This window comes from Asterias rubens, chromosome 12, assembly GCF_902459465.1.
Source record: "Asterias rubens chromosome 12, eAstRub1.3, whole genome shotgun sequence".
NCBI classification, from domain to species: Eukaryota; Metazoa; Echinodermata; class Asteroidea; order Forcipulatida; family Asteriidae; genus Asterias; species Asterias rubens.
The window spans coordinates 255,006-279,503 of NC_047073.1; the positions used below are offsets into that span (position 1 = coordinate 255,006).

Here is a 24,498-nt window from a genome sequence, read left to right on the forward strand (position 1 = left end):
TGAGTCCTTGTGGTTAGGGCAAGGAAACAACATCAATCAAACCATGCTGTTGGATGTTGATGAGTCCTTGTGGTTAGGGCAAGGAAACAACATCAATCAAACCATGCTGTTGGATGTTGATGAGTCCTTGTGGTTAGGGCAAGGAATATACATGTACCATGAGGAGACCAGAGTGCTGTTCACATGACAGCAATTTAACAGGGGTCCCTTGCTCAATTCTAGCATGGTTTTAAAATGAAGCTATTGATTGACAAGATTTGACAAGAGACCTTAAACAGTACAACATTTGTTGTCCTTTCACACGAGGTACATTTTGTAAAATTTTACAACCATGCTACAATTTAGCAAGGGACCATTGCTAAATTGCTCTTGTGTGAAAGGGGCTTAATAAGTTAACAGATACTATTGCTAGTTGCTACTGTATCCAATACACTCTTAGCCACAGCGTAGACGTCTGCATGAAGCTGTCGATTGGTTACCATGTCACTCAGTAGCTCAACACCGCCCTCTTGGACCAGCATTGGGCAATAGCGAGAAGCTAGGGGTCAAAGGTCAACATAGAAGACATTACAATCATTGTTTAAATAAGTAATTTAAGATGCAAGATACTCAATGTGCAAGTCACAAGAAGCAGGTTACTTGGTTCTAGGCAATCTTCAAGAAGAAAATAACTGTCGCAGAAGAAATTAACTGTGAAGCTTGCCAGCGCAAAGCCAAAAACGCTTGCAAGCGCTAACGCTTGCAGATGGGAAGCCTGCTTACAAACATGTATCTTTGGTATGGAAAGCCCTACTCTGTAATGTGGGGTGTTTCATATTGTTTATCTTCATTTTCTTTTGAATTTGATCGTATGTAGCGGATTGTGGTAACAAAAATACGGAATTCCAGTTACAAAACCTGGAATTTGATTCCAACAAGACAATGACTCACCATTCTTTGTGCATACATGCTGCATAGCCCACACAGACCATAGTTGTACTTCTGTTATATCACACCTGAGTAATGGAAAGAATGGACTGAACGACCGATATGCAACCATCTCACCAGCTGGGTTCTTCCACGCAAGAATATTCTTATGCTGTAAAAGAGCAGATATCAAGAATAAACACACGTGTAGGATTTGAAACTTTGCATGGTTGAAATATAACTAACTTCTGAAAAATAGTAATTTCTGAAATACTGGCAAAGTAAAGAAAATAACATTTCAAGACCAGCAAAACCACCATAGCTTATTTCTATTGCAGCCATCGAAACAAGCATACAGTGGACAGGAACAAAATCCCTGTCATCATACACCAATTGTTTCATTTTCACTAAAAAGAACTTGAAAGAAATTTCAGTAATTGTATTTAAAAAATAAAGCTAGGAATGAATTGACTCCTTCAAAAACCAAACCTGTATTTCCCTTAAAGGCAGTGGACACTATTGGTAATTATTAAAAATAATTATCAGCATAAAACCTCACTTGGTAACGAGTAATGGAGAGTTGTTGATAGTATAAAACATTGTGAGAAACGGCTCCCTCTGCATGCAACTTTGTGTGACAAGGGTGTTTTTTCTTTCATTATTATCTCGCAACTTCGAACAACCAATTGAGCTCAAATTTTCACAGGTTTATTTTATGCGTATGTTGAGATACAGCAAGTGAGAAGACTGGTCTTTGACAATTACCGATAGTGTCCAGTGTCTTAAAATCTAAATATTTGAAATGGCTAGATATGTAGATACTTACCAATGAGTCTTGTAGCTCAGTCCTTAGTAGCATTGACAGTTTCCACGTCTGTGGCCCTTCATTAAGAAGATGAGCAATAATTCCAGCAGCAAAGTAACTGACTTCAATCTGTTTACTGTCTAACAGAGTCCTGAAACAATTACAGTGTAAACAAGCTTGAAAGTCACTCTGCTTTATTTTTTTTTTTTTTCTTAGACCCTTCAGCAAAGTACTGTTTTTCAGAGGTAATATTAGTACTTAGTTCTTATATAGCACATTTTACAATAACCATATCAATGTGCTTTACATTAGTGCCCTGGTCATTGGGCCAAGAACATCCTTTTAATCTTTCTCAGCTCCCTGGGGAGTAAAAACCTGGGCAACCATAGCGCTCCAAAGCTTTTTCAAATACAATATCAACCTCTACCCTCGCAGGTACCCATTTATACCCCTGCGTGAAGAGAAGCAATTATAGTAAAGTATCTTGCTCAAGGACACAAGTGTCACAAGTCATACTCCGATGACTTAACCACCAGAACTTGAATTTGATGCTCTTAACCACTCATCCATGACAGCCTACGTTACCTAGCAGCTACAAACAAACACAGCTAGTAATTAATAAACCACAGCTGATTAGGGAAATTTGTAACTCCTTATACAATCTGTAAACTCCTTTTGAAGTACTCCAATATTAGAAGATGCAAACCAAGATATCATTGTACCAAAATAGTGGCTTTCAATAGAGTTTAAGATAGATGTTAACCATGGTGTTGTAATATAGACATACAATCAAATAGTCTGGTGCTCATACCTGCAATGTCCAATGAAGTCAGATCTCAGTAATGTTCCCCTTAGCTCTCTTACTTCAGCAATGTTGTTCTAAAACAATCAGAATTTCATCAGAATAATATCAAACTGTAATTTCACTGCTTATGAACAAAATAAAGGCTTGCATAGTTGCTTAAAGACAGTGGACACTAATGGTAATTGTCAAAGACTAGCCTTCACAGTGGTGTACCTCAACATATGCATAAAATAACAAACCTGTGAAAATTTGAGCTCGATCGGTCATCGAACTTGCGAGATAATAATGAAAGAAGAAAAAAAATCTTATCTCATGAAGTTGTGTGTGTCTAGATGGTTGATATCGAGACATCAAGTTCTAAATCTGAGGTCTTGAAATCAAATTCGTGGAAAATTACTTCTTTCTCGAAAACTATGGCACTTCAGAGGGAGCTATTTCTCACAATGTTTTATACCATCAACCTCTCCCCATTACTCGTCAACAAGAAAGGTTTTATGCTAAAAATTATTTTGAGTAATTACCAATAGTGTCCACTGCCTTTAAATGTAAGTTGATCTCATCTACTAAAACAATTTTTTTTCCAGAGATAAACAACAAAGTTGTAAAACATCAAGACCACAACAACAGGTCCCAATTTCATGGCTCTGCTGCACTTAGGATCGTGCATGAGCCAAATTTCTAAGCGGCGTAGAATGCCTAGTAACGTAGAGTACGCAAGCAAAGCCAAAACTCCCCGCTAACCCATGACATACACTTATTGTAAGTGCAGAATTCCTTGCTTCCGTAAGCGCCGATTCTTTGCTTACTAAGCAGAGCCATGACATTGGTCCCTGCTTTGATCATGACAACATAGCCCTTTTAATATTCCAGTCATCAATTAATACTTACAATGAGTCCAAGCACCTTTGTCTGTAATGTTGCTTGCTCTGGAAATATCTGTCATGAGATAATAATGATAATAATAGTGCCTTCTTATATAGCACGCATATCCATCACTCAGTGACGCACGCTCAAGGCGCTGTAACATACAGTATTTCCTTCAAGGTATGTGGGACTACATTTGAATTATGAGATCTAATCAACAAGAAATGGTTTACAAGTTGCTGTTGTGCAACCAGCAACACCAGGGCGAACCCCTTCTCTTTTTGAAAAGTGCACTGGGTTCTTTTACATGTGTTCACAACACACAGGACCAAAGCATCATGGTTAAATGTCTTGCTTAAGGACACAGGTGTCACGACTAGGGCTCGACCTACAAACACCAGAGTTTGAATCCAGTGCTCTTAACTGCTAGGCAATGATAACAAAATAAACATGAAGTATTCCTAGGGACTCAAACTTCCTACTCTGCCAATACTCATACGAATAGAGCAGTGTTTCTTTAGCAGAGTGCATTTATTTCAAACTTCTAGTTTTCTTTAAGATGAACGTTCATGATTTAGAGACTCTTTAAATGGTTTAAACTAAATTGTATCTCCACCATGCAAAATTTCATATATTACACATCTATCAATATTACTTTATAACGTGTTTGAAAACTAAAAACACGGCTTCATCGTGATCAGAATTTACATCATGTAGATGATGTCATTTTCTTTTACCTGTAGTATATCAATAAAGAGATCCAATCCGCCTTCATTCAGGAATATAGCGCATGTAGATGGCGACTCATCAGTCAGATTCCATAATGCACTTAATGTGAACTTGAGGGTGATATCAACTGATAAGGAGTCCGCTTTCATCTTCACGATCTGAAGAAGTTTCTACAGAACAGGAAAGATGCAAAAAAGTTTGACCTGACGTTTCGACCCTAGCAGAGTCTTTCTCGAAGGGTAGATGACAACACAACAAACATGAACAGGTAACTAAGTGTAACATAAGCAGTGAAGTAGAACAGGAAAGATAACGGTTTAAACAGGAGCAAGTTCGAGTGCATACTTAGTCGACCCATGATTGACTACTGAGTATCAATGACTAAAATTTATTTTTCAGCCAATGTTAAATATTTAAAAACCAAAGTGTTGGAAATTGTAGTGCACCTCGAGCTCTCTAGAAATGACAACGTTCATCCGCAGTGACTTTCTCACTTGAACAACTCGTTTGGAAGCCTAGTCAACTGTCGGTAGCTGAGCCTTCACAATTCATCTCTTAGCTTTCAGTTAGGGCGATTAAGGCCCTGTCACACAGGCCCCGATAACGAGAACGAAAACGAAACGATAAAAAATGCACGCCCTCGATTGGTTGAATGAGCGAGGGCGTATTATGCGTGGAGCATTTCAACCAATAGAATGTGTTCTCTTTATGTCGTGATCGTTATCGTTATCTTGGCCTTTAGCCTCCCAAATTATTGATTGATTTATATATTTCCACTTACCTGCATGTTTCGTTTAGTACCCAGTAATGTGGTTTGCTCAGTAGATATCTTAGCAGCCAGAATAGAACATATGGCAACTGACATTCTGGTCATCGGTGCATCGTCAAACATAAATAAGCAATCCATCACCATCTTAGAGGCACGGTAACGGTCAAAACTCTACAAAAACAAATATTATACAAAGATAAACACATACATTTTTGATAGATGTAAACTTTGTGTCGGGGATAAAATATCTTATCAAACAAGTGCGAGTGGAATGTGAAGTTGGATATGGAATGCAGACGCGCTATATTTTTTGTATTGCGCAAGCACGCGTGTTGGATAACGTATTTATCTTCAAGCAATCTTGGCGCACAGTTAGAATACACAAGACACAGGGTGTGATATGGGCAGTGCAATATGGGTTTACAGCACACTCGTGCTGCTATGGATCGACCAATCAGAATCGAGGATTCATGCCAACTACACCCAACACACCGATGTGTGTTAGCACTGTATTCTCAGTACTTTTACCAAATTCTGTGAACAAGATTATTATTATTATAACTTGTCATCAACAATAAGAGTGAATCAATTCTTACCGCATCTTGTAGTATCCTATCACTGCACAGCGTCAGTAATGCATTCTTCTGAAGCTGTTGATGTCAGAAGAAATAAACACAAACACAAAACAATAAGAAAACTGTAACATACAATAGTGTTAAAGTATCCCTTAATCACAGCTGGTTTGTTGGCTTTGCATTAACAATGTAAGAAATAGCTCACACTGCTGCTTTGCTGCTGGTTTGTTGGCTTTGCATTAACAATGTAAGAAATAGCTCACACTGCTGCTTTGCTGCTGGTTTGTTGGCTTTGCATTAACAATGTAAGAAATAGCTCACACTGCTGCTTTGCTGCTGGTTTGTTGGCTTTGCATTAACAATGTAAGAAATAGCTCACACTGCTGCTTTGCTGCTGGTTTGTTGGCTTTGCATTAACAATGTAAGAAATAGCTCACACTGCTGCTTTGCTGCTGGTTTGTTGGCTTTGCATTAACAATGTAAGAAATAGCTCACACTGCTGCTTTGCTGCTGGTTTGTTGGCTTTGCATTAACAATGTAAGAAATAGCTCACACTGCTGCTTTGCTGCTGGTTTGTTGGCTTTGCATTAACAATGTAAGAAATAGCTCACACTGCTGCTTTGCTGCTCGTTTGTTGGCTTTGTTGTTACATTACATAATGGTTTGGCTATATTTGCAACATGTTTACTGGTTGTATCTTTGTGATAAATGGTACGATCATAGATATTTGCTGTTTAGCTCTAGGAACCAATTGGTTTGGTTATATTAATCTACTGTTTATCTCTAGTTACCAACTGTCTATTGTTAGTTACCTGTTGTTGGCATGGGAACATCTCCATGGTATTCAACGTTAGATGCCATCTCACTCAGATCAGATACATGGATTCATAGTTTGGTTATATTTATCTATTGTTTATCTCTAGTTACCAACTGTCTAGTGTAAAGCCCCTTTCACATGAGAGCACTTTAGCAAGGGTCCTATGCTAAAATGTAGCATGGTTGTCAAAATGTAACAAAAATGTTCCTCGTGAGAAAGGACATCAATTGTTTTTATTGTCCATGATTTTTTGCAAGATCTTGTCAAACATTGCTACAGTTTACAACCATGCTAAAATGAAGCAAGGGACCCAAGTTAAATTTCTGTCATGTGAACAGCACTTAAGTTACCTGTTGTTGGCTTGGGAACATCTCCATAGCATTCAACGTTAGATGAACCATCTCACTCAGATCAGATACGTGAACACTCTCAGCTAAGTGATGCTTTGTTAGGTTGTACAAACAGGCACTGGTTAATAAAACATGTACAATAAATAAATATTAGGTTTCTTATATTACAAGTTATCACACAAGCGCCAGTGAAATATGGAAAAATATAGCGCTTCTGCGTCCCATATCCAACGGCGCCGAGTCAATGAGGTTAGGTTATGTTTGTGTTTTTGCATGCGCAAAGTTTAGAATGTAATTTTTGCACTGACTGTATATGGAGCGTGACGCATTGACACTCACAATACGCAATATAGAAACTGGGAGTAGGTTATCGTCTGATATCAAAATCAGGTTCGAGCATCTGATTGGAGGCTTATGACGAACTGGAAAGTAATGCGCCCTTGGGTTATTTTATGTGCCCTACACAACACACTGCTGCAGCTTTCAGCCCATCCATAATGATTAAGTGTTTTGCTTAAGGACATAGGTGTCACGGCCACAACTCAAAACCACACTCTGCTGATCAGAATCACCAGAGCTCGAGTTTAGTGTTCTTAACCGCTGGGCCACGACACTCCACAACAACTCTAAACTGTGATGACTGACTTAGTTGATGTCTAATAGTGCAACATGGATGATGTCATTTGCACTGTGCTTGGGTCATGTAGATGACCCTGGTTTGAATGTCACGAACAAAAACCAAACATGATAAATTGCTCATGGTTTGATCCCTGTATGGTAAGCATACTGTAAGAGTGTTTGATCCCTGTATGGTAAGCATACTGTAAGAGTGTTTGATCCCTGTATGGTAAGCATACTGTAAGAGTGTTTGATCCCTGTATGGTAAGCATACTGTAAGAGTGTTTGATCCCTGTATGGTAAGCATACTGTAAGAGTGTTTGATCCCTGTATGGTAAGCATACTGTAAGAGTGTTTGATCCCTGTATGGTAAGCATACTGTAAGAGTGTTTGATCCCTGTATGGTAAGCATACTGTAAGAGTGTTTGATCCCTGTATGGTAAGCATACTGTAAGAGTGTCCACAAGTACAATACCAGTTGCATGAATTAACATATTACACAAATTGACAATAATGTATAAATAATCTGCTGTCATCTTATTAAAATCCTGATATTCATTCTGTGATTCATCTATTATAAGAAATTGGTCAAGTTTGTACTTTATCAAATTGTACAACAAAACTGTCAACAATTTGACTATATTAAATTCTCACATGGCCATATAAGTTAAATAGACAGTATTGAATAAACCCTCTCTTGCTATGAAAGTTGCCATCTTGTAGGGCAAACAGTATGCGCGTCTAAAGGTGTACACCTATAAAGCACATAGCGTTCCCGGTTTGATTACTATGGCACACGTAAACACACGCACACGCTGACAGACGCCATGTTGTAGAGGTCATATTCAATACGGCCTATAGGTTGCACATTGACAGAGTATCTACATGTACACTGCTTCAGGAATTGCTTGGTTGTCAATCAAATCTCAACCGTCCATCCTCTATGAGGTACGTACCTGGCAGCCATCTGAACACCAAGATGGTGAGGATGTGCTTTCATTTCAGGCAGGATAATCTGTTGAGGAAAGTAACAAACATTCAACTACTTCAAGAAATACGCAGCAACACAATGTCAAATATATCCAATCTTTGACTGCATATATATGCATGTATCCAATTACATGTGTATAGGCCTAACAAGTTATTTCCCTTTAAAGGGTTTGGGTATTTTTTGTAGGACACAAAACAAAAATGTAAATAGATTTACATTAAACTTACACAGCTTAAAGATGTTAGAAAGCATCCCTTAAAAACATTACTTGCTGAGGTGCTGTAGTTTTTTACGAAATGAGTAAAACGGTTTCACAAAAGTAATTTCATCTCAGTGAGACGACAATGATTGTAGCATGTATAATGGATTTACGCGACTCTCCTAAAAATTATTGCTCTGTGAGTTTCACTTTGTTCTCAAAAACTTGACGACTAATGAAGCTAAAACTTCTACAGGAAATAACATTACATACATCTTCATTCACAGTGAGTAGGGATTCATGTCATAGCCAAAAATTTGATCTACAAAAGGTTTCAAAACCCTTTAATGTCAGGCAAACATGGTCATGTGACCACCTTTCAACCAATTGAACCGCCTAAACTCGGTGTTTATGAATACCTTGATAATTTCTGGCCAGACTTTTTCCAGATACAACGTCATGTTAAACAGACTGCACAGTAGTTTATGAACATAGTTTGGTCTGTTGCCATAGCGACGGAGGGCTTCAACCACTTGCTTCTCAGACGCGTGACCTGAAATCTGCAAATCAAAAGATACTTTGTGTTAAAAACTCATTTATTAGGCCTATATCTGGTTAACAACAGTTTTTTTAAGATCATCTCAACATACATTGCTTTCAAATACAAGAGCTTCTTCCATTTTTTATGCCCACAGATCTTTTCTTACACCGCACTGTTTCTTTGGAATAGTCTTCCTGTGCATATCCGTTTGGCTAGTTCTTTACAATGTTTTAAGTCTCTCTTAAAAACTCATTTGTTTGAAGCTGCTTTTTTAATCTGCTAATTTATAACTGTATCTTTCACTCATTGTATATTTTATTGTTTAATCTCTCCTTCTTTGCTGTATCATAAGTTTATATTTTGTTATTGTTATAACCCTTCCCCAAGGTATGGGTTTGGTTTCGTTTTTTAGGGGGAATAAAAGTCAATACATTACAATTAAGCCCACAAATTATATTGTTACCTTGAGTTCTAGTCGATAGTCTGGATGACCCTCATTGGTCAGATAGTCTTCTCCACACATCTCCTTAGTGATCCGCAAAGTTTTTGACATTCCTTGAGTCAGGGTTAATCCCAGGAACGTCATGTTACTCCTCCTTTGGATGAAACTGTGTAACACCTCCTCTTTGACATTATCCCTGCCGGAGATATCCAGAGACGTTAGATGCGGTAAGGCCAGACGAGATTCAAGGAGCGTGTTGACGCTCGGACACTGATGGTTGTCCATCATGGGGTGAACGTCCTGCGAGATATCAAGGTGACGTAGCTCTTCTAGAGCTAACACCGAGGGGATCAAGTCCTTCTCCGGCACCCTGGTGTGGAACATACACAGTGACTTCAAGGTTCGTTTGAGTTTCAGTAGAGTCTGAATGCTGTAGACGTGGGTTCCTGAGATGTCTAGGCTTTCCAGATGCGACAAACCCTCAGCGACCCACTCTAAGCCAAGGTTGTTACCAAACTCGGTGTAGCTAACATTCAAATGTCTCAGATTGCGCAGCTGGGGTAGTGAGATCACAATGCAGAATTTAGAATTATTTAGAAACGTGCAGTTGCTGACGTTGAGTGAGCGTATATTCTTACGTGTCCACTCCCCCAAGGCCCCTATGATGTCATTCACATTAACGTTATGAACACTCGACGCGTCCAGTTCTATGAGTTGATGACAAGAGAGCGCCCTTAACCCACGTGATGTCAGCGTGGCATTTTTTATGCAGGCCCTCCGTAGGCACATTATGTTCTGATTTGCAAAGAGTGTTAATACAGTATCAGTTAATCGGCCATTTTCACTTAATTTGAATAGCAACCTCTCCGCGAGGTCACTGTGTATGATGGACTCGGGGTTCTTGAAGATGAGTCTACTCTCTGCATAGTCTCCTTCTCCAGTCACTAATACTTCACTACAAAGTTTAGACAGATGGCAGCTGATGTAATGCAGACAAACAGACTGAAGTGAGTCTGGTGATGTGGTACCCATCTTGGCTCTGAAGGTTTTACCTGCAAATACAACAAAACGTTTTACAACTTTAGTCAAATTAATCAACCACTTTCAATTATAATTGAAATGGCTCTGAAGGTTTTACCTGCAAATACGACAAAACGTTTTTTCAACTTTAGTCAAATTAATCAACCACTTTCAATTATAATTGAAATGGCTCTGAAGGTTTTACCTGCAAATACGACAAAACGTTTTACAACTTTAGTCAAATTAATCAACCACTTTCAATTATAATTGAAATGGCTCTGAAGGTTTTACCTGCAAATACGACAAAACGTTTTTGCAACTTTAGTCAAATTAATCAACCACTTTCAATTATAATTGAAATGGCTCTGAAGGTTTTACCTGCAAATACAACAAAACGTTTTTTCAACTTTAGTCAAATTAATCAACCACTTTCAATTATAATTGAAATGGCTCTGAGGTTTTACCTGCAAATACGACAAAACGTTTTTGCAACTTTAGTCAAATTAATCAACCACTTTCAATTATAATTGAAATGGCTCTGAAGGTTTTACCTGCAAATACGACAAAACGTTTTTGCAACTTTAGTTCAAATTAATCAACCACTTTCACTTATATTGAAATGGCTCTGAAGGTTTTACCTGCAAATACAACAAACGTTTTTTTCAACTTTAGTCAAATTAATCAACCACTTTCAATTATAATTGAAATGGCTCTGAAGGTTTTACCTGCAAATACAACAAAACGTTTTACAACTTTAGTCAAATTAATCAACCACTTTCAATTATAATTGAAATGGCTCTGAAGGTTTTACCTGCAAATACAACAAAACGTTTTTCAACCACTTTCAATTATAATTGAAATGGCTCTGAAGGTTTTACCTGCAAATACGACAAAACGTTTTTTCAACTTTAGTCAAATTAATCAACCACTTTCAATTATAATTGAAATGGCTCTGAAGGTTTTACCTGCAAATACGACAAAACGTTTTTTCAACTTTAGTCAAATTAATCAACCACTTTCAATTATAATTGAAATGGCTCTGAAGGTTTTACCTGCAAATACGACAAAACGTTTTTTCAACTTTAGTCAACTTTATCAACCACTTTCAATTATAATTGAAATGGCTCTGAAGGTTTTACCTGCAAATACAACAAAACGTTTTTTCAACTTTAGTCAAATTAATCAACCACTTTCAATTATAATTGAAATGGCTCTGAAGGTTTTACCTGCAAATACGACAAAACGTTTTACAACTTTAGTCAACTTTATCAACCACTTTCATTTATCATTGCAATGGTTTGGTTTTGAATGAATAATCTACTATTAACATTAGATTGTACTCGATGACGTTGTTTGTATGAACAATTCAAATAGTGTGGTATGTATCAATGTGTTGATTACTTTAACTCTTAATTTTTGTGTGAATAGTTACTCTGGGTGCGTTCAATTAGCTTCCCCTTGTTGACCCCACGGTACTCATTCGGGTGAGCCCCTGACCAGAGCTAATCAAACAATCACACTCGCCCTTACGTGGTGACATCATGCACCTCAGGCCAGTCCCAAGTGACCCATTCCACAAGCAGGGCACTGGGGGCTGACCCAGGTAAGCCCCTGGAATGACGCCAAAGCTAGCAGAACGTACCGGGGGCAAATCAGGGTCGACCCGAGGAAGCTTAATGAGCGAACCTTGTATAATGCTTTATTTGCCCCACAAAATAAGTGACAAAGGATAATGGAAATCATGCTTCAGCTCCACATCTTCCTTTTTCCAGAGATTATTGTGTAACCTACAATTCCAGACCTTGGTCTTTTGTTGGTTGATTGAAAATAACCAGAGATCGGCAGGCTGCCAACTATTGTTTACCAATGTGGAAAGTGAGGCCCTTAAATTGTTAAAAAATAAACAGAGCGCAACCTGCAGATTGTGTCAACTCCTAAATGAAGCTCACAATACAACGAATCCCCATAACATAATCCAAAGAAGTGTTTTTCTGATCATCATTTTGACCTCGATGAGAGAAATCCAATCCTTACCAAGAACTCTTAATAAAGTCAGATAAATGACATCTGTTGTGCTGATCCCCATGATAACCATTACATGTTATTCTATCATTAAGGATCAAAGAAGCTGTTCAACAAAGCCAACTGACAGAGGTTTGTGATAACACCATGTGAGTAGCTTCAACTGACAGAGGTTTGTGGTAACACCATGTGAGTAGCTTCAACTGACAGAGGTTTGTGGTAACACCATGTGAGTAGCTTCAACTGACAGAGGTTTGTGGTAACACCATGTGAGTAGCTTCAACTGACAGAGGTTTGTGGTAACACCATGTGAGTAGCTTCAACTGACAGAGGTTTGTGGTAACACCATGTGAGTAGCTTCAACTGACAGAGGTTTGTGGTAACACCATGTGAGTAGCTTCAACTGACAGAGGTTTGTGGTAACACCATGTGAGTAGCTTCTTTGAGTAGTGTTGGTTCTGAAAAGAACTGGTGGTAAACGACTCAACGTTTCGATCAGTATGCTCCGACCGTCTTCAGGAGAATGCTGAACTCTGTCGTTGGATAAACTGGGTTCTCTTCACTTGAGAAGATTGCTTGATTGAGATGTCAGACAAATCCAACTTCTTCATGCGTATGTCGAGAAAAAAAACTTTTTTGATTTCCAGATTTCTGTGAAGCAGCCTGTAGTGGCCTTCAGATGATTTCACAAATCCCGAGGATTAATCCTATCTCGAGTTAGGATGAGTAACTCGTCCTAACTTAGGATGGCTCAAATGCGTCCAAATGTCTATGGGTACGGAACTTAACTCGTCCTAAGTCCTAATATTAATCCTAACTTAGGATTGAGTTTGGTGAAATCGACGGCTGATCCACTTTAATCAGCCCAGGGATGGCATTCTGGTGGTTTGAACAGAGGGCAGGTTGTGATGATGTGATCTGCTGTTTGCTCCTCTGCACCACACACTCACAAGCTGGACTTTGAGCAAAGCCCCCATCTAAACATGTTGGCCTTCTAATGTCCCGCACCACTTCCAAGACGCAGAGTTGACCCACAAACAATTAGTTGAAAGCTGAGCACAATTTACTTTTGGTTACAGTGGAACTTTACTGACAAACTGATGAATGATAATCATTCATACTGAAAAACCTTAAAAACCTTCGCTTCCTCAAAGAGTGATGACAACAGGATACATATTGCTATCTGTGCATTTTGAAGGCTTTGCTGAAAAGCACTAGAGATCAGACCACAAGTTCACATCCTGTTTAGTGTTATTATGACTTTTTAGTCTTCCTCCTACACTGTAGGTTAATACACCTGGGTGGAACTATTCCGTCCCAACTTGAAAATCGTCCCAACTTGAAAATCGTCCCAACTTGAAAATCGTCCCAACTTGAAAATCGTCCCAACTTGAAAATCGTCCCAACTTGAGTGTTCAGGGACAAGGGTAAGAACAATATAATGCTCCCCAAGGATTTTTGATTTTGAGAATATAATGTGCTCTGTGTACAATGGTGTATCGGCCTACTGCAATCCCAACTGGTGTATCGGCCTACTGCAACTTGAACACTATAGCTGGGGCAATTGTCAAAGGGGCGGAACAGAGCTGAGCCAGTGAGTGGTCACTGGTGTATCGGCCTACTGCAATCCCAATTATAGTTGGGATGCCCCAACTTGAACACTATAGTTGGGGCGATTGTCAAAGGGGCAGAACAGAGCTGAGCCAGTGAGTTGTCACTGGTGTATCGGCCTACTGCAATCCCAACTATAGTTGGGACACCCCAACTTGAACACTATAGTTGGGGCAATTGTCAAAGGGGCGGAACAGAGCTGAGCCAGTGAGTGGTCACTGGTGTATCGGCCTACTGCAATCCCAACTATAGTTGGGACACCCCAACTTGAACACTGTAGTTGGGGCGATTGTCAAAGGGGCGGAACAGAGCTGAGCCAGTGAGTGGTCACTGGTGTATCGGCCTACTGCAATCCCAACTGGAGTTGGGACGCCCCAAATTGAACACTATAGTTGGGGCAATTGTCAAAGGGGTGGAACAGAGCTGAGCCAGTGAGTGGTCACTGGTGTAACGGCCTACTGCAATCCCAACTATAGTTGGGACACCCCAACTTGAACACTGTAGTTGGGGCGATTGTCAAAGGGGCGGAACAGAGCTGAGCCAGTGAGTGGTCACTGGTGTATCGGCCTACTGCAATCCCAACTATAGTTGGGACGCCCCAACGTGAACACTGTAGTTGGGGCGATTGTCAAAGGGGCGGAACAGAGCTGAGCCAGTGAGTGGTCACTGGTGTATCGGCCTACTGCAATCCCAACTGGAGTTGGGACGCCCCAACTTGAACACTATAGTTGGGGCAATTGTCAAAGGGGCGGAACAGAGCTGAGCCAGTGAGTGGTCACTGGTGTATCGGCCTACTGCAATCCCAACTATAGTTGGGACACCCCAACTTGAACACTATAGTTGGGGCGATTGTCAAAGGGGCGGAACAGAGCTGAGCCAGTGAGTGGTCACTGGTGTGTAGGAATATTCTACCCTCATCACTGGCTTCTATGTATTCATTGGAACATCCTTGGGTGAGCATCCTGCTGACCCGTTTCCTATCAGGAAGTATTATATGTAGATGAAGCTTAAGATCACTCGGATTAAGTGTCAATAAGTTGTGTTCATCCAAACAAATTGGCCTCAATCCAACAATGAGGTAACATACATAGTCGGCTCTCGTTAGTTAACAGAAGTACAGTTTATAAAGAGTGCATTCTGTCCCAAATCTCATTTCTGCTTTGATGTTTCTTTGTTTTGCTCATCCTCTTAGAACAATATTCCTGAGGTAACTTGGCCAGTCCAAGCGACCTTGTCATAACACTAATCTAATCATAGAGTAAGGACAGACTCTATGCTCTAAATACAAAATATGCAGAAGCTGATTTCACAAAAAACGCTAGGATTAATCCTATCTCCGACGAGTAAACCGTCCTAACTTAGGATGGGTTCAATGCATTCTAACGTCTTCGGATGCAGAACTTAATTCTTCCTAAAGTCTTTTAAGATTAATCCTAAGTTTTAAAAAGAAGAGTTTGGTGAAATCGACCACAGGCCCGCAGCCGATTTCGCAAAATGCTAGGATTAACCCTATCTCGAGTTAGGACGATGCGTTCCAACCAACGTCTTCGGATACGGAGCTTAACTCGTCCCAAGTCTTAAGATAAAATTAATCCCAAGTAGGAATAGTTTGGTGAAACCGACAGCTGTGTCTTTATTTTACTTTGTAAATGACAGCTGATCAATCAACCTACGAAGTAAAGAATGTTTTCTGACAATAAACCAAATAATTTTATGTTATATCACATATATTTAATTTATCTTACAATAATCATATTTAATAAATATAAACATTTCTTAATTTTAATAAAATCATGGAGGTAGGAATCCTACCTCCATGATTATGATATAGTTAAGTCATTTTGACCCCAACAACGACACAGTGTAGAGCGCAGTGCCATTTTTTACCAATCTGTCGATTTGGGGTGGTAATTTTCATTGGCCCGGAAACCCGCCGTTTTACTTCTTTTCAGAAGCATGAATTACGTTAACACTTACCTCCTTCTAGAAATGGGAAGTCATTGTTCAATTCTGTGTTTTAATGATGAACATCCCATGAGTACTTTGGTATTAAATCTTGGTTTAATCGGTGAGGAAGAGGCGATCAGGTGACGAGATGTCAACTTGTTTCGACCTTTACGTACACGGCTGCTAGTTAGCTAGCTGCACAAATCCAATGCAATATGAACGTGTACATTAAAATGGGTCAGCGGACTTTAATTTTGATGAACAGCGCCCTCAGCGAAAGTTATGACCTTGGAATAATTCAATGACGGCTTTAAAATTCTAAGAAAATGTCAATAAAGGATTTCTATGTTCCTTTTGTAACTATTCCAGTTTCTTTATTCTGTGTTTATGATTGTATCAGGAAATTGGTGACATCAGCGAGATTTGAGTATATCTCCAGAAAGGCTTTTTTCGGGTGAAATTGATGATTAATATTCACTTTTGGGAAACCCCAATATTACTAGTTGTTCATGTATTCTGTAAGTTGAGGGTAGCTAGAAATTTCCAATAACTTTAAATAGTTTTACATTTTTAAAATGATGCATAAAGAAATTTTTACATTTTGGAAGTATTCAACAGAACTCAAAATTTCATTTTTACAGAAAACTGGTAAAACATAAGTACAAATAAATGATGGAATAAATGAGAAGCAAAACAAGAAATTGACAAGGTAAAAACATAAAGTTAACTTTTATTCACGTTTTAAATAAGAGTTAAAGTTGCACTTAGATCATCATTTGTTTTTATTTACACATGTAAACATAAATATTGACATACATTGGGTGTTTTTACCTTTAAATGAAGCAAAACTTTTTTTGTGATGTTTCCAATACTTGTTTTCTCAATATTAAAATAATTTTATATCAATAACCTAGAACAAGTGTTGGCTAGTAATAAGTAAATACTCCAAAACAAGAGCTGCCTTTTCTTTCTTTCTGGCATTGAAACCAAAATGATATTCTTTATCCCTGGTGCAATCAGTTCAACTTTGAGTTAAGTGTTTTGTCCCGGGAAAGTGTTCTTGCTAAATGCAATGATATAGAATAGTACTATTCAAAGTTCAAAGAATGCATAACATTGTTTGTTGTTCATTTGTTTATTGACCGATAGATACATAACAAAATAATATTACCAGACTTATTATCCTGCGTATATCTTTATAAAATCAAATTCAACATAAGTGTTGGGTTCTTGATTAAAGTAAACACAATGGGGCAGGACACAGTTTGTTACAGTGCAAAAAAGTCAAAATTGTTATTTAGGAAATTGACATGCTTAGCAAACATTCATATGCTTACTCATTATCTCAGGCATCTTTAAGGGTGTAAGTTTTATTGGGGGTAACATCAAAGACATCATTGGAGGACATTCTTCACCAATACAAGACTTTTGAGTTGCTGGCGACAGAAGACATAACGGCCCCTTTTTGCGGCTCTGAGCGTAGGAATTAATTCTAAATAAACTTGCAGTACAACCATGTATAAAATATCTTTATGAGGAGTGTTGGCTTTGAGAAGAACCAATGTGGTCTCGACGTTACAAACAGTTTACTCTGCTCGCCTTCAGGAAAAAAAGTAATGAATGTCACTGATATTCTTTACCATTAGTGATATTGAGACATGTAAGGCAAGCCTCGAAATACCCCACGGCACCCACAGCAAATGCCCTGGTGGCCTGTGCAATTGCTGTGATGCCGTTTGCAAATGCCCTGGTGCCCTGTGCTTTTGCTGTGGGGCCCTTTGTAAGTTCCAATACAAGCCGACATTTTCCTCCTAGGAGAGCCCCTTACCAAATTGCTGTGCCCCTTCAAGAATGAACTTTAATGCCCGGTATTAAGGCATCAGTGTGGCTGAGGTACGTGACCATCCACATAGAAATTCCTTGTAGCTTGTGGTAGCTTGACTTCCATACCGTCAAGATCTTTGGTGAGGATGATCTGACAACCTTAAAATGATAGATAAAGAAAATAATTTCAATTCATACAGTAATTTGCTAAATACAAAGACTTTCACCAATATCTCAATTAAAAAAAATTCAATTTTTTCAAAAGGACATGTTGCCTTGGATCAGGCGAGTTGGTCTATATAAAAGCGTTTGTAATCGTTTGTTATGAAATGGATATGGTTAGGGATGTTTTAAAATTTGAATGATCCATCAAAAATATGTCTTGTGCGTTGTGAACTAACAAGGCACTTCCATTTGTGGAGTCAAACGTTTGACTCCACAAAACGGCTGACCGTGTTAGTTCGCAAAGTAAAAAAAACACCACACAATTAGGAGGCATATTTGTGTGGATCATTATATAAAAACACCCCTCTAACAACATCCATTTCATAACAAACGGTTACAATCACTTTTCATAGACCAACTTGCCCGATCCAAGGCAACGTGTCTTGTCCCTTTAGGTATTTGAACTCACTTAGTCTTGATGTAGCAGTTAGAAATGGTGCCAGGTCCAGCATGTCTTCCTCTCTAGTAAAGAACAAGCAACAATGAAACATAAAATCAATGGGTATAGAAACATCCACTGCTAACTGGTCTTCAAAATGAGTCACAGTAAAATCAAAGATAAGTCACAATAAATAATAATAATGCCGAAATCTTATATAGCACACGTATCTTATATAGCACACGTATCTTATATAGCACACGTATCTTATATAGCACAAGTATCTTATATAGCACACGTATCTTATATAGCACACGTATCTTATATAGCACACGTATCTTATATAGCACACGTATCTTATATAGCACACGTATCTTATATAGCACACGTATCTTATATAGCACACATATCTTATATAGCACAAGTATCTTATATAGCACACGTATCTTATATAGCACACGTATCTTATATAGCACACGTATCTTATATAGCACACGTATCTTATATAGCACACGTATCTTATATAGCACACGTATCTTATATAGCACACGTATCTTATATAGCACACGTATCTTATATAGCACACGTATCTTATATAGCACACGTATCTTATATAGCACACGTATCTTATATAGCACACGTATCTTATATAGCACACGTATCTTATATAGCACACGTATCTTATATAGCACACGTATCTACCATCAAGGAACTCAGGTGCTTCACTTTTTCAGAAAAGATAGGTTATGGAAGTAATGAATTTATAGACCTAATTATGTAGCACCTTATAAGGGCGCATTCGGTAGCCACAGCCAGGAACACCAGGGCAACCCCTTCTCTTTTCGATAAGCACACTGGGTTTTTTTCGGCAGCCACAGCCAGGAACACCAGGGCAACCCCTTCTCTTTTCGATAAGCACACTGGGTTCTTTTCGGCAGCCACAGCCAGGAACACCAGGGCAACCCCTTCTCTTTTCGATAAGCACACTGGGTTCTTTTCGGCAGCCACAGCCAGGAACACCAGGGCAACCCCTTCTCTTTTCGATAAGCACACTGGGTTCTTTTCGGCAGCCACAGCCAGGAACACCAGGGCAACCCCTTCTCTTTTCGATAAGCACACTGGGTTCTTTTCGGCAGCCACAGCCAGGAACACCAGGGCAACCCCTTCTCTTTTCGATAAGCACACTGGGTTCTTTTCGGCAGCCACAGCCAGGAACACCAGGGCAACCCCTTCTCTTTTCGATAAGCACACTGGGTTCTTTTCGGCAGCCACAGCCAGGAACACCAGGGCAACCCCTTCTCTTTTCGATAAGCACACTGGGTTCTTTTCGGCAGCCACAGCCAGGAACACCAGGGCAACCCCTTCTCTTTTCGATAAGCACACTGGGTTCTTTTCGGCAGCCACAGCCAGGAACACCAGGGCAACCCCTTCTCTTTTCAATAAGCACACTGGGTTCTTTTCGGCAGCCACAGCCAGGAACACCAGGGCAACCCCTTCTCTTTTCGATAAGCACACTGGGTTCTTTTCGGCAGCCACAGCCAGGAACACCAGGGCAACCCCTTCTCTTTTCGATAAGCACACTGGATTCTTTTACATGCGTTACACAACACATTGGTCCCATGTGACCAACACCTTTACATCACACACGATGGCGGAACAATGGTTAAGTGTCTCGCTCAAGGACACAAGTGTCACACCTGGGGAATCTAACCCACACTCTGTTGATCAGAAACACCAGAGCCACTTTTGTTTTAATTTGAGTAACTCAATTGCTAATAAAACAGCTACCATTTGGATTTTCAATTTAGTCTTAAACAGAAAGAAAATGTTAACAGAATTCCTGTATGTAACTAATTAGAATGTCTAAACATACTCACTCTTCTTCGATCTCCGGTAATTTGTTATAATATTCTTCTGGTAACACTACATGACAAGTACAGCATGCTAATGATGCTTCACATGCACCTGCAACAAAATAAAAACAATGATATAGGCGAGAGTAAGTCACTTTGTGAGTCATAAGTTACAAGGATCTTCCTCTGGGTCCAGGCTGTGTTCAAATCAAGTGACTTTCATTGTGGCTATGACTGTTGAGTAATCTTCCTTCAAGAAAGATGCACATTTATCCCAACACAAACACAGAATTGGTAACAAGTTCAATTGTTAATACTTGCTCCTAAACAGATACATGTTGCTTTTAGGCTTTAATCTGCTAGGTTGGAAATATTGGGCTATTACAATCTTTGCATTTGCAACAGCTACTTCTTGCTTACAAGAAGTGAATTTTTTATATGCTGTTTCAAGGTAATATTTTTGGTTGATTTTCTAGATATTAAAAAAACACCATGTGTTTATCATATGATACATGTAACCTTGAAATATCATAATTCACAAGAAATTTACCTTCAACTTCTATGTCATGTCTGTGAGCCAAATACATAACATTATCTCCTATTTTTCCTTGCACTGGAATAATCTCTCCACTTCTGTCCAAGTACGTGATATTTACACTGTTAAGGAAATGAAAACAACATGCATGTATTAGTGAATCATGTCACATAAACACAGTTGATATAACTCACAGCCTACGGCCAAGTAAAAAAAACACTAGTTGGCCACCAATATTTCAGTTTAAAGTCACCACTTACTTTATGTAGTTACAAGTTCTTAAAAGATTAGTGAGTTAAATGAGAAATACACAGAAAATTTGTCTGTTTGAAAACAAAATGTAAAATAAAAAAATAGTAAAAAAAAGGATGGGGTCTGGGACGGTCAACTGGTTTGTTGTTTATTTGGCCTTACATCAAGTTTTTAAACAAGCACATTTTTGTGCTCATTATGGCAAAAACATGTGAACAAGCTTTCATGGTGCATGCATGACGTCTTACACACGACATCACAAGACCCAACAGTGTCCTTACTGAGGTCAAAGAAAGACCTGAGAGTACCAGTTGTACATTTTCATTGTTTCTTTCTTGATCTGAGCGATGGCCGACTATGCAGGGGGTTTATTTGCAATGTCACATCAATGATCCAGGCCTGTATGCTTCGTTTTTGAAAGGGCAAGGGCACCAAGGCATTTCCCCACGGTAAAGGACACCCTTTGAAATTGTAAATTTCTTCTGAAGCATTTCAAGGGAACCAGCAAGCATAATAACAAATTCAATAACAAATTTTTATATAGCGCATTTCACAACAACCGTATCAATGCGCTTTACATTAGTGCCCTGGTCATAGGGCCAATAACATCCCCTTTTTAAATGTTTCTCAGCTCCCTGGGGAGTGCACAGCCCTGAGCTGCCTGTAATAAGGCGCTTGTGGCTTTTTCATACACAATATCAACCTCTACCCTCTACCCATTCATACCCCTGGGCGAGGAGAAGCAATTATAGTATAGTATCTTGCTCAAGGATACAAGTGTCACGACCGGGATTCGAACCCACACTCCGGTGACTGAACAAGAACTTAAATTCGATGCTCTTAACTACTCGGCCACAACACTCTACAATGGCCTGATGATCTGCTTCGAGAGCTGCTTGTGAGTTAGCATGCATCTTGCTTTGCTTACAAGTTACACTAAGCAGATGTGGTGAGATATAAAGTTTACTAGTGAGTCTCTGAAGCAAGAACCATGTTTTATGGTATTAGCTATTTTTTTCTGACTTACATTTCATCTGGTGATTTGGGATCTTGGTATTCATAGTCACCATGCCTCAAAGGTCCTGTAAAAAACGACACAAATTCAAGACAAGTTATGCCTCAAAAGTCGAGAACCAAACAACAGAAATTTAGGACAAGTTGCCCCAAAAGTCCTGTCCAAATTGACACAAATATTGGCGTAAATAATAAATAACATAGCGCTGCGGAGTGCGGGTTGGCAGATATTAGAAAAATGACCAATCAACAGCATTCTTGAAGTGGATGCTGACTATCTAGAATAATAGGCTCCCATGCTGTGATTGGAGGAAAGCTATCATTTAGTAATAACAGCTTTATGAATGATGCCCTGACATGCTAGGGTTCTGCCCCTGGTGGTCAGTGTCAGAAAGCCCACAGGCCACACGCCACTCATAATTTCCCACCCACCACTGGTCAACTCTCTTTTTCCAACCAGCACACATTTTCCAACCTTTCTATACTTCCAATTTCCTAGAAAAATAGAAGTTCCAGTTCCACATATTTTAAAAAGATGTCAATATTTGCATTTAATTAACAATAAAAGTTGTACCCAAAACCATAAATTTCGAGTACTTATTTGGTTTGAAACTTTGACTCACAAGTTTGTTTTTAATGGATAAAATAATATAATAATCCGACGTCAACGAATAATAAATGAGCTTTTAAATTACTTACTTCGTACTTGAATGATTGAATGATGCGATAGGTCTAGGACATTTATTTAATCACGTCACACACACTACCTAGCTATATTCATCATGATATTTAATAATCAGCTTTACATTGACACATAGTTTACAATAGAATGATACTGAAATGAAATCGTACAATTTACTGTCCCGCAACCACCCCCCCGATCGCTAGAGGGCGGCATTCACGTGCGCTTAAAAAATTAAGTTCGTAAAAAAAAATAGAATGCAAGGTCATTTTACCACTTTGTGAATGAAAATCTCTCGTTGTCTTCCGTAATTTTGATGATAGATATGGTGAGCTGCTTCCAACACTACCGGACAATCTAGCGGTAAAACTATGGGAGATAATTGACGCTGTCAAGTTGAGAAACTGTCGATGAAAAAGTTGGCGAGCACCACATTGGGTAAGTTTCATGAACAGCGCCATCTTGAAAATCATACGGAATTGTGGGATAAGAACTATTGACCTTTGACATTGAAACGCAAAACTAATCATGCATGCAAAAATGCTGTTCACACACACACACAGTACAGCGGGCACCTTCGGTTTTGAAGATGAGGTCGGTCGTCGTTTTATGGTTTGAGTTTTGCACTTTTTAGCAACAATGTCTCAATAAATGGATACAGAAAGTACGAGAGACACATATTAATGATGACAGTAAGGTAAAAAGCCGTAAATATATTCACCATTGTGAGCAGAATAGCCGCCGTGATTCGAGGCTGGTCGGGACGGGGTTTGTATTCGGCATCAAAATGGCGTCAACGTCTTGTGAGTTTTTCATTGTACTGCTGTGTGGTTCTGTCATGTTCATTAAGGCAGTTTCCCCGTCTCTTGGTTCTGCTGAGACCATCCAAAGTGAAGCCAGCGAACCAAACACTGGAACCAACAAGCAGAGAGGCAGTGACAAGAACCTCCAAAAGTCACAAATTAACTTCAACAACCCTGATTTATTGCGTGAATTGGCGTCATCTTTGCACCAGCCTGGCGGAGCGGCGAGCAAGGTCCAGAGCAGGGCTAATGATGCAGACACCAATCTTGATGCAACTTTGCTCCGTCAAGTTAAGGTGTTAAATAGGAGATTCAGATTCATTGTGGACTCAGAACTTGGATTAACTTCATTACAGGTGAGTTACTTTTGTTATTATTTGTATTTATTTTGTTTGGGATTGCATTCATATGTTAATCAACAAATTACACTAATGACTAAATAAAATAAAAACAAAACTTTGTTTATATATTACGTTTTGTTGAGTGAGTCATCTTGAAAAATCATAATACATGTTTTTTTATACAAATTATAGTCTATAGATACCCACTTTTGATTGTTGTTGTCAAAGTAACAATACATTTTGTACAAAAAGAGACTCTTACATCAAATAAATTACCTGATTTGCTTTATTTTTAGTCATAGTGTGTAGTTTTTAAGTCAATGAATGTAGCTTTATAAAAATTAATATTATTTTGTCTGACTGTTGAATTCAGAGTTGATATGTTCTTGGGTTAAAATGAGCAATAATCCCATATTTTTATAATCCGGAAAAGTTTCCGTAATATGGCGCCACCACTCGATAAGAAATAATAATGTATCTAATTTACCTGATTAAAATATCGCTTTTTGTATTTAGTGAAAAAGTGGTGAATAACTATTAATTCAGTGCGATTGTGCACAGTGCAGTGCAAGGTCTTGC

At 38.9% G+C, this 24,498-nt stretch overlaps 3 protein-coding genes across 4 annotated transcripts in view; 1 reads left to right on the plus strand and 2 right to left on the minus strand.

Annotated features, from left to right (window-relative positions):
* Positions 1–360: 360 nt before the first annotated feature.
* LOC117297573 (protein zyg-11 homolog B-like) lies at positions 361–16,188 on the minus strand. 2 transcript variants are annotated; one of them, XM_033780672.1, is made up of 13 exons: positions 16,042–16,188; positions 9,433–10,463; positions 8,848–8,988; positions 8,195–8,253; positions 6,621–6,738; positions 5,475–5,528; positions 4,891–5,049; positions 4,118–4,279; positions 3,405–3,452; positions 2,523–2,590; positions 1,733–1,862; positions 931–1,078; positions 361–538 (listed from the first exon to the last, which is right to left on the minus strand). In XM_033780672.1, exons 2-13 carry the CDS (start codon positions 10,441–10,443, stop codon positions 393–395), a joined length of 2,244 nt encoding a protein of 747 aa, XP_033636563.1. In that variant the 5' UTR covers positions 10,444–10,463; positions 16,042–16,188; the 3' UTR covers positions 361–392. The 2 variants fall into 2 exon arrangements, with proteins under 2 accessions (XP_033636563.1, XP_033636562.1); XM_033780671.1 differs by lacking the exon at positions 16,042–16,188 and adding an exon at positions 12,466–12,567.
* A 524-nt stretch (positions 16,189–16,712) lies between these two features.
* Positions 16,713–23,241, minus strand: LOC117297523 (adrenodoxin-like protein 1, mitochondrial). Its single transcript, XM_033780610.1, has 6 exons — positions 23,050–23,241; positions 22,107–22,161; positions 20,843–20,949; positions 20,317–20,404; positions 18,470–18,522; positions 16,713–17,994 (listed from the first exon to the last, which is right to left on the minus strand). The coding sequence occupies exons 1-6, from the start codon at positions 23,234–23,236 to the stop codon at positions 17,891–17,893; spliced, it is 594 nt and encodes a 197-aa protein (XP_033636501.1). The 5' UTR covers positions 23,237–23,241; the 3' UTR covers positions 16,713–17,890.
* A 105-nt stretch (positions 23,242–23,346) lies between these two features.
* LOC117297522 (VWFA and cache domain-containing protein 1-like) overlaps positions 23,347–24,498 on the plus strand; it is a 31,925-nt gene continuing 30,773 nt past the window's right edge. The window contains exon 1 of the mRNA XM_033780609.1: positions 23,347–23,934. Within this exon, the coding sequence (XP_033636500.1) occupies positions 23,563–23,934 (372 nt within the window). The 5' untranslated portion in view covers positions 23,347–23,562. The remainder of the gene's footprint in view (positions 23,935–24,498) is intronic.